Raw genomic sequence first — 12717 nt, forward strand, 5'->3', positions numbered from 1 at the left:
GAGCGGCTTTGTAGAGTTGAGGACTTGGCTGAGCACTGTATGTTAGTGCTCTGAGCTGCATTTTCCAAAGTGTGTACTAAACCAGGAATTTGTATTTTACAAGGGCCTAATACTCGTAAAAGGGTTCTCTGGTCAAATCAACTTGGGAAGTGCCGGGCTAAGTACGCATGAACAGTTTTAGTCATTGCAGGGCTGTTCAGGGATTTGACCAAGGGATCCTTTTTTTTCTAGGACCATCTCTCAGGTCTTTTGGTCGGTGGAACACACTTTGAGAAATGCCTGGTTTAGAGGAAACAGCACCACTGGCTTTGGAATCCTTGGCAAGTTACCTAACTTCTCTGAATATTAATTTTCTAACCTTAATCTGTGGAAATTACTTGCCTTGGTGGTGGTGTGAAGAATAAGTGAGAGGTATATGAGAACATTTAGCATAAAACTTGGTACCTCATACATGTCCAATTGGTGGTAGTTAATGTTGTGTAGGTCACCTGCTTCATTTTCTTGAATTTATTTACACTTACAGTTGATTTCACTATTCTTTACTAAGAATAGTGTTCTTAACTAGACTTACCAGAAAGTAAGATGGGACGTGATCAAATAAATTTTGAAATATTGACAGTTTCATTATTCACGTATTATCATGGTGTTTAGAATAAAACTAACTAGCATGGAAATTGTTTTAGTTTTTCTTTTTTTTCCTTGCCTCTGTTAAAGGAGTCTTGAGACCAGAATAAACACCATTTATAGCAACTCAGGGTTTAATAACAAGCCATTTGGAGGTAGAGGCAGGAGAATCATGAATCAAAGGTCATCCTTGCCTGTAGAGTAAGCTTGAGGCCAGACTGAGCTCCATCAGTCTCAGAAGAAAAAAAGGCAAAGCAGAAAGATGAAAGTGTCATCACCACTCTGCCATGTGGTATATTATCATACTGTTGCATTTTTCCTTTTTTCTAGTTAACAAATTGATTGCACAAGAAGGACCTTCCTTTCTACAAATGCGAATCAAACACTTGTTGAAATCTAACTGCATCCCCCAAGCTACTGCTTTATCAAAACTGTGTGCAGAGTCTAAAGAACTCTCACAGGTGTCCTGTTTTCAGCAAGCCTATATCACGTGTTTGTGTTCCATGCTTCCCAGTGAAGAGGCTATTCAGGAGGTGAGTACATTAGGTCTGCTGCAGGCGTGGCGTGCCAGCACAGATGCTGCATGGTTTTTTCACTCGTCCAGAGGGAAAGCCAGGGTTCATCTTTTGTGCCTTAGGTATGTTTAACTTCTTCAGATTGAACGTGTAGTTAGTTACAGGAGTAGGTGGATCTCTAAAGCAGGTAATTAAGAATGTGCAAGTGATACTTAGAAGTGTTTGAGTGATGGTTTTCTGTGGGATCTTCAGATGTGAAAGTAGCTTTTTTTCTGACAGTACTGATTTTACTGGATTTAGGAAATTAATAAATAATAGGTCAAGCAATAATCCAAGGAGAGTGAAACTTAATTTTAACTTTGTTAACACGTTGTGCTTTTACCTTTGAAACACACAAATGCAGGACTCTAAGTTCCATGGATATATTTTAGTACTAATTAACTGGTTAAACTGGATACCATGGAGTATAATGTTAATAACATAGTTAAGTCTTTAAAACCTTTATCAGTTGCATCATTTTTAATGAAACCTGAATTATTTTCTTTAGACAATTTGGAATTAGTTATCTAATGAAACCTGAATTATTTTCTTTAGACAATTTGGAATTAGTTATCTCTAAATGTTTAATAAAATAGGAATGTTTAAAAAAATAGGAATGCTTTACTTCCTTATCTTTCTTTAATCTCGGCTGCCATTTCAAATTTGACCTATGAAGTCTTGTTTTATTTCTACACTGAAACATCTTTGTTTATAATTGCTCATGTCTACACATACGTGTGTACACACGTGTGGTGTATTTTTATAAGCATGCATGCCATGACACTCATTTGGATGGCGGAGGACAAGTTTTGGTGTTAATTCTTTTCTTTACCTGGATTTCAGGGAGCTTGGGTCACCAGCATTGTTTAGTAGGTGCCTTTCCCTGCTGAGCCAGCTTGCAGCCCTGCCCAGAAGTTTCGTGTTTCTTACTAACTGTGGCATCTCAAAGGTTGTGTTCTCTACTATATAGTAGTTCCTAACTGTTCATTTTAACCTGTTTCCTGCTTTCTTTTTGCTTCATTCTCTACTGTATGGACTTCACCAGCACCAACCAGGATCCATTGTCCCTATGACCGTTTCCATCCTTCCTCATCCCCATCATATACTCACTTCTCTCCATGCTCTGATTTTTCGTAGTTCCTCTGTTGTTCTTGTCCTTAATTGTATCTGATTGACTACCTTCAGTCTTTACCTACTCTGTTGTATTTGCCTGCATCCACAGGGTCAGACAGACTGAGAAAAGCTTTTAAATCAGTTTTACTGCATGCATTTCTTTAGTCCACTTACCATCTTAGAAAATCTCTCTCTCTGAAACCTGTTGTTGATGTGTTTCTCCTTGTTGTTCTCTGAAAACTGAGGTTCTTTGTTTTTTAGTGAAATTGCATCTTTCAGTTTTTACCAGTGAAAACTCAGGAGTGGGGAGCAGCCTTACCAGACCACAGAGGAAGACAGTGCAGCCAGTCCTGATGAGACCTGATAGGCTAGGGTCAGATGGAAAGGGAGGAAGACCTACCCCTATCAGTGGAGGGGCATGGAAGGAGAAGAGGGAGAAAGGGTGGGATTGGGAGGGCTGGGAGAGGGGGCTACAGCTGGGATACAAAGTGAATAAATTATAATTAATAAAAAATAAATTAATTTAAAAGAAAAAAAGAAAACTCAGGAGCCAGGTGCTAGGGTGAAAACCTGCTACCTCAGAGAGTCAGAGAAAGCACCCAGCTGACCTTCCTCCTCACCCAATGTCCCAGGAGCAATGCCCCACATCCTATGCCAGTTCAAACTGTATCTCCCTCCCTTCTACTTTCTGCACATCTATCTGTCCTTCTGACTTCCTCTTATTCCCTATGGTTTGTTCCTCTGTTCACTCCCTGTCAACTGGTTGCTTGCTCTGCCTCTTGACCTATGGTTGACTTTATTTAATCCTGTTTACAATATTCAAGCAGAAAGCTCTTGGATTAAAGGTTTATGCTGAGGTTGAGCCACACCACAACTAGAAATGGGTTTTTACAACAAATAACAATCTATTTACAGTGTAATCAAGTATTCTGCAGTGGTAGTTGGAACAGATTTTTTAAAGCTTCTCTCTGATTGTTTTCCTATCTCCCTGACTCTGTATATGTGCATCTCTTTTGTTATTGGAGATAGATATAGATAGATAGTACCTCTTCTTCAGGCTAACTTCTTCACTTGTATAACGGGTCTCAGCCACTCTTTGCCATCCTTGAGGATAACCCGATAGTCCTTGTCCATTCCGTTGGAAATCTTTAGCACCTAATTCTTCTTATACTAACTGTCCAGTTTCTTGCCCTGGCCTACTCATTGAATTAAAGTTTAATGTGACTTCACTGTGGAATATTTTTCTCTTCTCAGGACATGCACATTTATTCTTATTCATTCTCTCCACCCCCAATCTCCTTACTGGGTCTCTTGTAGCCTGGGTTGGCCTTGAACTCCTGCATCTATCAAGAGTGCTAGGATCACAGGTGTGCTCCACCAAGCCCAGTTTTATTCAGTACTCTTGGAGACCAAATTTGGGGCTTTCTATAGGCTAAGCAAACATTCTACCAACTGAGCTGTATTCCCTAGTACTACCATCACCTCCTTACTTCAATTTGCTACCATATCTGACTATGACTTTTTCATTTCCTTTTTGAAGCAAGCTCTCTCTCTCTCTGTGTACCCCCCTGGCTGGCCTGGAACTCAACAAAGATCACCCTACCTCTGTTTCCCCAATGCCATGATTAAAGGCATGGGCTACCACTCCTGGTGGCATTCTGGTAGGACATTGACTCACAGTCAGTCACATCACTGAAGGAATCACTGTTGATCTTTGGAGTTTTCCTTAGCAGTCTATCTTTCTTACTTCCTAACTCTTCGGTGATTGTTCCTTCCCAGTTTGATTTTGCTTTCCCTTGGTTAAATGTTGCAGTGTCCCTCTGAGTAAATTTCTGGTTTTACCATTAGGACCTTGATTGCCTTTATAACTTTCTGAGCTTTAGGTTGGTTTGAATTTTGAGACAGGTTATTGTCACTGCCCAGACTGATTTGAGTTCATTGTATTCCATGCTGGCCGTCAATTCACAATTCTCCTGCCTCCACACCCCTAGTTGGGAGATTGCAGAAGCATGCTGCCATAGCTTGGCTTGAGCTTGCTTCTAAATGAAATCAGAAAGCTAAGTGTGGTGGTGCACACTTGTATTCCCAGCGCTTGGGGAGGCGGAGTCAGTTGGATCTCTGTGAGTTTGAAGCCAACTTGGTCTATAAAGCAAGTCCAGGATAGCCAGCGCTACAAGAGAAACCCTGTCTCAGAAAGGAGGGGGTGGGGAGAGTAAGAAAAAATAAATCAGAAAATGGAAGGAGTATAGCTCAGTGTTAAGCATTTGCCTAGTATTGAGCAAAGCCTCAGGACTGATCCTTAGTGCAACTAAAAATAAACTAATGAGTAAAGTTTGTTGCCTTTTAGCTATGTTCTCCATGTTAGAAGTGGAAAAATTAGATATGCATAACTCTGTGTAAGCTAGGCATATTATATACCTTATCACATTTAGTTTCACATCTCTGACAAAGTTACTTTTGTTGATAAGGAAAGAGGGGTTCCAATTAAAAAAAAAATGTTGGCTACTCTAAAGCCAAACTAGTCAATAATGCTAGAATCAAACCTGGGTTTGCTATGCTGTTAGTAGTACTGTACTGAAAATATAAGGTGATAGGACTAAAGGTGTCGCTCAGCTCTTAGCATGCTCACCTAGCATACACGAAGCCCTTGGTTCAACACTCAGTACCACATAGACTAGCCATGGTATTACAAACCCGTAATCCTGTCACTAGGGTGAGGCTGAGGCAGAAAGATAAATTCAAGCTCATTTTCCTCTATAGCAGGTTTGAGGACAGCTTAGTATACATGAGACCCTGTGTAATAGTAATAACAATAATAATATATCATCCTTTTGGTATATATATATATATATATGATAGTTCATTTCAGATAATATCTTGTTTTCCATTTTCCTCATGATAATTCTAGAAGCTTTCATTCTATTTGCTGTGGCCAATGTCTATTTTTTCTAACTGTCTTGCACAACTTAATGCTCACTGCTTTTTAGCTACCTTGTCATTGCAGTTTAAGAGCACGCCACATGCGTTTTTGCCGTAGACCTTTGTGCTTGCAAGTTACCCTGCATGGTTTCCTTCTTGTCTCATTCCCTTATGGTCCTGTGTAAAGTGATTTTAGATGGCTGGCTGGTGGGCAGAGGCACTTGCCTCTCCACTGACATTTCATCTTTGAATGTCATGTGATAGAAGGAGAAAACTAACTTCTAAAAGTTGTCTTCTGACCTTTACATGTATTCCATGCTACACACAGAGAGATAAATTGCAGAGACACTTTCAAATATCCAGTGTTGTAAAAACAGTTTACCTGTATTTGAGTCCTGGACCAGTGTTTGGGTCAGTCATTATTTGAAATGGTTAAATTATCCTTTGGCTCAGATCTTAACTGCCTGTTATGAGAAGCTGGTCAGTCACATTGTTGAAACTTAAGGCACTTTCTATTGGATATTGTTTCCAATAGCTTGTCCTTCCATCCTGACTCCCATTAATTTTTACCTTCCTACTGACTTCCTTGTTTGTTTGTTTGTTTGTTTGTTTGTTTGTTTTTAAGCATTTATATACTGTTTCATTCTGGGTTGTTTCAATAGCAATATCCCAGTGGGAAGTGTAACCTTGTAACATTAAAATATCATAGTCACTTGATTTTGGGAAGACTGTCTTGTATGTAGTATGTGTGAATAGTGACAGTGTTGGTTATCTTTGTGGTCCTAGACAGTGTCAGATAGCATGCAATGATGAAACAGCTGTTTGGCGATGTGTATTCCTTAATTGAGTGAGCATTGTGGTCATAAATTAAAGGCTGAACTACTTTACACTATCTGTCTTTTCATACTTTCCACTGCAACTTTAAAAATAATTGTAGGAGCCAGAGGTAGCACACGCCAGAGGCAGCGGCAGATGGATCTCTGTGAGTTTGAGACCATCCTGATCTACAAAGCAAGTCCAGCACAGCTAGGGCTCTGTTAAGCAGAGAAACCCTGTCTTGAAAACAACAATAATAATCACTGTTATTATTACAGGACACATTTGTTAAACATTTGTCCATCCTAAGTGCTGTGTTGTATATAGCTTTTTTCCCTAATCTTTAAAATGTTTTTGAAGGAGTTACTTTTATGTGTGTGTGTGTGTGTGTGTGTGTGTGTGTGTGTGTGCATGGCCAGCCAGTCTAGCCTAATTGGTGAGTTACCAAGCAATGAGAACCTCAGACTCACAGGAGGGTAGTGTTCATGAGGGATGTGGCTGAGAGTTCTTCGGATCTAACATGTGATACTAGAGAGAAGCAATTGAGAAGACAAGACAGGAGATTTCAGGTTCGAGGCCAGTTTTGGGCTATGTAAGGAGAAACTATCTTAAGGTACAGAGGAGGGAGGGGAACACTGTAGTGTATATATAGAAATAGTTGGCCTCATACGAGGTTTGTTACACTTTTTAAAACGTTTGTTTGCAGTATCAGCTAAGTTCAAGCACTGACTTGATACCAACTGCAATATTTTCTGTTCAGAAAACAAAGAGTTCATAGAGCATCATTTGCCAGAAATAGTTATATATTAGGCTGCTGCTGTGTTCAGTACAAGAGTAGACATGGAAACTATCCATGTACATACCATTTAAAAGCCCTTCTAGAGAAGCTGGTGTCTGAATTGGACCTTGAAGTAAGGTTAAATGGATAGGCTGTGCTGGGGACAACTGTCTGGTAATAAGGCATGCTTTCAGTAACTCGCTAGAGAACACCTTATGTGAGCCAGAGCATGTTTGTTAAGGTCTGGTGAGAAATAAGATCCATGGGCTTGGGGAAAAGAGGTCTGCAGAAATGAATGCATTGGATGCAGTTCAAACTTGGCTTTGAAGGTAACAATTGAGATGTATCATGATATTTTAGGGAAATTTGACTTAAGGAGTAGTGTATTATGGTAAGGGCAAGAGATTGTGAGAAAAGACAGCACTTGATGACAGGGCAGAAGTAGGGATAATAATCAAAATAGATTTTGACTTCAAGATACACAGAATAGAGAAAGAGACACACACACACATATTAGGGTGGGGATGGGACTGGAGAGATAGTTCATTGATAAAGTGCTGAAGACCTAAGTTCAGAATCCAGAGCCTAGGTTTTAAGATGGATGGATGGATACTGGATTGTCTTCGTTAGGGTTTCTATTGCTGGGAAAGAATACCATGACCAGAACAACTATTACTAAATAAAACATTTAATTGGGGCTGGCTTACAGTTCAGATGTTTAGTTCATTATCATCATGGTAGGAAGCATGGAAGCATGCAGGCAGATACGGTGAGAGGAGCTAAGAGTTCTACATCTGGATTTCCAGGCAGCAGGAAAAGAGAGCTTGATCATCTGAAACCTCAAAGCTCAGCCCCAGTGACATACTTTGTCCAACAAGGTCACACACACCTCCTAGTAGTACCACACTTAAGGACTTTAAGGGGCCATTTTCATTTTCATCCATCACATGGATCTCTGCACTAGGGAAGTGGTGACATGCGGATCCCTGGGGCTTGCTGGTCAGCTAAGCTAGCCTATTTGGCAAGTTCCAGGCTGGTGATATAACCAGTCTCAGAGAAAGGTAGTGTTTGACACTGAGAGTTAGTCCTCTGGCCTTCCATCTCCCTGAGAGGCACAGAAGGCTTTGAGACTGGGAGGGTGGTGGTACTGTGCTGCTGCTCACTAAGATGCTGGAGGAGTGGAGGAGCCGGGAAGGTGCAGAAGATTGTTGGGCCTGTGTGCGCTTCTTTTAATGCTGCTGCAGTTGGACCTTGTGTTCAAGATTAAACGTAACTAACTGTCAGCCTTGTTTTATCCGTGATCTTTTCTTGGTTGATTAATAACAAATTAAGGAGCTAGATTACAACTCCGCTGAGAATACTTGCCTATTGCTGCTATGCTTAGTCAAGCAAACAACCAAGTAAATGGGACTTTTCCTGAAGTTACTTCATTGGTTCCATTTTTGAGGTTACTTAATTTGCAGGGAACCGCTATGGGAAATGGGTCTGCTGCTGCCACTGTGCAATACAGATTGATTCATGGAACGTTTAACGAAGGATTGTGTCAAAAGCTGTCATGGGCAGTTCATTTTTGTGCCAGCGTTGTTGTGTATTTACATGATCTGATAACATTGGCCTACTACCCACATGGTTATGCAGCAGATAGATGCCACCGTCTGTGGCATGTGACTCCCTGTTGGTGTTTGTTTTGTTCTTTGTTTACCTCAGGGAACACTGAACATTCTGTGTAATCCGACTGGCTTCAAAGTCTTAATCCTCCTGTTTCTCGGCCTCCCGAGTGGTGGGGTTCCCATAGGCATGGACCAGAATGCCCACCTGTGACTGTTTTCGAGTCTTCTGGGTGCACAACCACTCTCATCTCTTTCCTATCTCTAGCTGCTTTTCTGCTACAGTGGTGACCACTGTTAAAGGCTGAGAGTATTTTCTTCTGTACCCTTTGCCAAAAAAGTTTACCAACTCTTGTTTTGTTTTTCTTTTTGTTGTTTGTTTGGTTTTAGTGTAGTTTTTTGTTTGTTTGTTTGTTTGTTTGTTTGTTTTTTGAGACAGGATTTCTCTGTGTCACCTTGGCTGTCCTGGAACTCACCCTTCTTGACTGACCTCAAACTCACAGAGATCTACCTGCCTCTGCCTCCCAAGTTCTGGGATTAAAGGTATGCACCACCACTGCCTGGCATTTACCAACTTCTAAAATACTAAAAATTTCCATATGTTACCACCATTAAATGACAGTCACCATGGTAACAGTCCTCTCCACCAATGATGAAATTGAAGCCAATATGGTAATGTTCCCAAGCCCTTCATGCATTATGCTAATGATAGAATCTGAAGTCAGACTAAAAGGCACTTCAGCTGGCTCCTTGGCTATCTTTCCACTGTGCCATTTATTTCCATTAGGTAGAAAGTGATGAGCAGTGTTTCTCCCTGACCTTCTTCTGGACAGTTGAACCCAAGGGCTTCTTGTGTGCTAGGCAAATAGACAGATAAGTGTAGTTTAAATATTTCTTATAATTTGGATTAATTTGTTAATTTATCAAGACACAATTTAGCACACAAAATTATTTTAAAAGAAGCACCAATTTTTTTTTTTTTTTAATCTAGTGATGCTTTCTTTTGCAGTCAGCAATAGACTTCTAAAGAACCCTTTGTTTGGAAAACCACTGGGGACTTGCTACATGTCTGTTAATTGGTGTTTTTAATCAGCATATGTTCTAATACAGTTTTTACTGTATTTCAGCTTTCGGGAGAAGAGTTAAATTACCCTGAGCAACAGCTGGGAATAAGAAAGTTCTTTGTGTGTTGGCACCTGTGGACATCCTAGTAATGGGTGTATGTAATGAGAAACCTCTGCTGGGGACCATTTTGCCAAACACATACAATTAAGATTAATTGACTGGGTCATGTAAAAGCAAAGATTCATTGCCAGTGCATAGACCTAAAAAACAGAACACCGTGGAACCTGGAGTTCTAGGTTGAAACAGTATGGAATTGACTGAGATGTCAGTAGCATTAATTAAAATGTATTTTAGATTTCTGTATGTGTGTGTGTGCTGTGCCAGGATGCATGTGTATGCTCCACATGCATGCCAGTGCCTGTGGAAGTCAGTGTAGTGTCGAATGCTCTGGGGCTGGAGTTACTGATGATTGTGAGCCACCATGCGGGCTCTGGAAGAGCAGCCAGTGCTCTCAACTGCTGAGCTGTCTCTCCAGCCCTTAACTAAAATATCCTAGATTACATTTACTTATTTATCTTTTGCTTGTTTGTTTGTGTATGGTGTACAGATGCACACACGTGCCCTGCATGTTGTTCCGTAGTATATATGTGAGAAAGTCAGAGCAACTTGTGGGAGTCCATTCTTTCATCCCACCGTTTGTGTGTGAGTGGACTCTTAATGAAAAGAACAAAGGTTAATTCTGTGTTTTTATATTTTTTCATTAATCTTTGTAAGGATAATGTTTCAAACATGAAATTCTTTATTATTTTAAGAAACATAAACCCAAAATATATGGGTATTATCTCAAAAGAAAGAAAAAAAGAAACCCTATCACCAGAGGTCCAGTTCAGGGTCATCTGTGAATGAACTACATATTCCCTGACTCTGTAGTTGGTAGGCACAGAGGCAAATTCTTATTTCTTGTCTTGATGACGACAAGAAAAATATAAACAGGATCTAATTTACTCACCATTTTAACTAACTCTGTTGGGAATCGACACAGTCACTAAGTATAAATGATAAACAGAGCAAATACATTTAAATAGGACCCAGTGGGAGTTCACTTTGGGAGAGACTAGTAAACAGGAGCATAGAAATTCTAGGTGTAGCTTTAGATTAAATATGGATTTAGATTAAAATAAAAGCAGAACAAGAAATCAAGAAAAATTTTTGAAATGTGTATATGTATGAATTTCTCAATCATAATTTTGTGAGACAAGGTCTTAATTATGTCACCGTAGTGGCATTGAAAACTATGTAGATCAGGCTGGCCTTGCACTCACGAAGAGCCATCTGATCCAATAAAGGCACGAGCCACTACTCGTGGCTTTAAAATTATAGTCTTAATGCTTACATTTTTTTCATTATTAGGAATTGAGAAGTGTACTTAAGAAATACACAAAGGCTAGGCATGGTGGCATGTGCCTTTAATCCCAGCACTGAAGAAGAGGCAGGTGGATCACTGAGTTTGAGGCCAGCCCTGGTCTACAAAGCAGGTCCAGGACAGCCGAGAATACACAGAGAAACCCTATCTTGAAAAAAGAAAAATAAACAAAGAAACACACTAAGATAGAAAGATTGTGAGGAATTGAAGACTTCCTATTTAAGTATTTTACTCCTAGTGCCCTTCTAAATAGTTTTTAACCCAGGGCTTCAAGTCTGTTAGGGGGCTGAGCTACCACAGGTCTGTAGCCCCGGCCCCAAATAGTTCTAAATAATTCTGAGGATGCATCATTTTCCTAGAGTTTGATACAAGTCTGGCCTTTTCTTTTTCTTTTTTTTTTTTTTTTTACCAGTGTGTGCAGTGTGTGTGGCCTGGCTGTCTTGTCGCTCTGTAGGCTTGGTTGGTCATGGAGATCCCCCTGCCTCTGCCTCCTGAGTGCTGGGACTAAAGGCATGCACCACCACTGACAGGCTGGACTTCATTTCTAGTCTCACTTTAGTGTTAGTGCGCATTAGTGTTAGGGTTCGTATTGACATTTTGGTTGATATCTTTGGACTGGAGAAGTCAAAAGTTTGAGAGCGCTTGGAGCCAACCTGGCTCTGGTGCCGCACAGCCTTACTCCCAGCAGGTGGAGGTAGCCCAGGTTCTCCGTGACTTCAAGGCCAGCCTGGGCTACATAGTGAGCTCCAGGACAGCCAAAGCTACATAGTGAAACCCTATGTCAGAAAACTAACGTGAAAGACAGACAGAAAGAAAGAAATTGAAGGTTTTTTCAGAGGACCAGCAAGACAAGCTCAGCAGATAGATACACACATGCACACCCAACAACCTGAGTTTGCTCCTGGACCCCACACAATGGCAGGAAAGAAGCTACTCCCTAACTCCACTTGCATGACGACATGTACTTGTATGGGTGCAGATACACAATAAATAAGCTTTTTTCTTTTTGTTTTTTGTGACAGGGTTTCCCTGTGTAGCCTTGGCTGTCCTGGACTCACTTTGTAGACTAGGCTGGCCTGGCCTCGAACAGAAATCTGCCTCTGCCTTCCTGAATGCTGGGATTACAGACATGCACCACCAAGCCTAGCTTAAATAAGTAAAATTTAAGTGCAGAAGATTAATTGGTTTCAAAACTCTAGGAAGGAAAGGTTTACAACGTTGGAGGGACATATTCACAGACAGACAGATGGAAGGAAGGGAGCTGAACAGTGTGCATGTCTTTAAAGTTAGGATAAGAAGCTTAATAAGAGGAAGACGACAGGCAGAATGCATTGGTGCATTCCCCAGCTACTAAGCTTGGCTCAGGAGTGTGAGTTTGAGGCCTGCTGGGGCAACTTAATAAGACCCTGTTTCAAATGGAGGGAAGATTGGCAGTGCTTTTGTTGCTGTCCATTCTTCTGCCCTTTGCAGTGTAAATGTATTTATTCCTATCAAAAAATGAGGGAGGGCTGGATAAAGCTCAATGTGCTATGATGGTTGAATATAACAAGGTGCTGGGTTCACTACCCAGCACTGGGAAGTTTCGGGGAAGAGGCGAAAAAGGATATTACTTTTGTTGAGCATACTTTGACTCACTTATGAGTGCCTGTATAGCAGCATTCATGAATACTTTAGGACTGCAGAATGTTCTTATCCATATTCATAAAGAACAGAGTGGAGCCCTCTTACAGAATGCCCATTTCTTACTCATCTTAATAGTTTGGTAAATGAAGCGTTCGTGCTCTACCGCTCAGACATTAGTCAGTAAAATAGTTACTA

At 40.6% G+C, this 12717-nt stretch overlaps 1 protein-coding gene across 1 annotated transcript in view; it reads left to right on the top strand.

The window, feature by feature from the left end:
* Positions 1-12717, top strand: part of Rlf (RLF zinc finger) — a 60231-nt gene that overhangs the window by 34374 nt on the left and 13140 nt on the right. The window contains exon 5 of the mRNA XM_021639478.2: positions 955-1157. Within this exon, the coding sequence (XP_021495153.1) occupies positions 955-1157 (203 nt within the window). The remainder of the gene's footprint in view (positions 1-954; positions 1158-12717) is intronic.

This window comes from Meriones unguiculatus, chromosome 3 (genome assembly GCF_030254825.1).
Source record: "Meriones unguiculatus strain TT.TT164.6M chromosome 3, Bangor_MerUng_6.1, whole genome shotgun sequence".
Lineage (NCBI taxonomy): Eukaryota > Metazoa > Chordata > Mammalia > Rodentia > Muridae > Meriones > Meriones unguiculatus.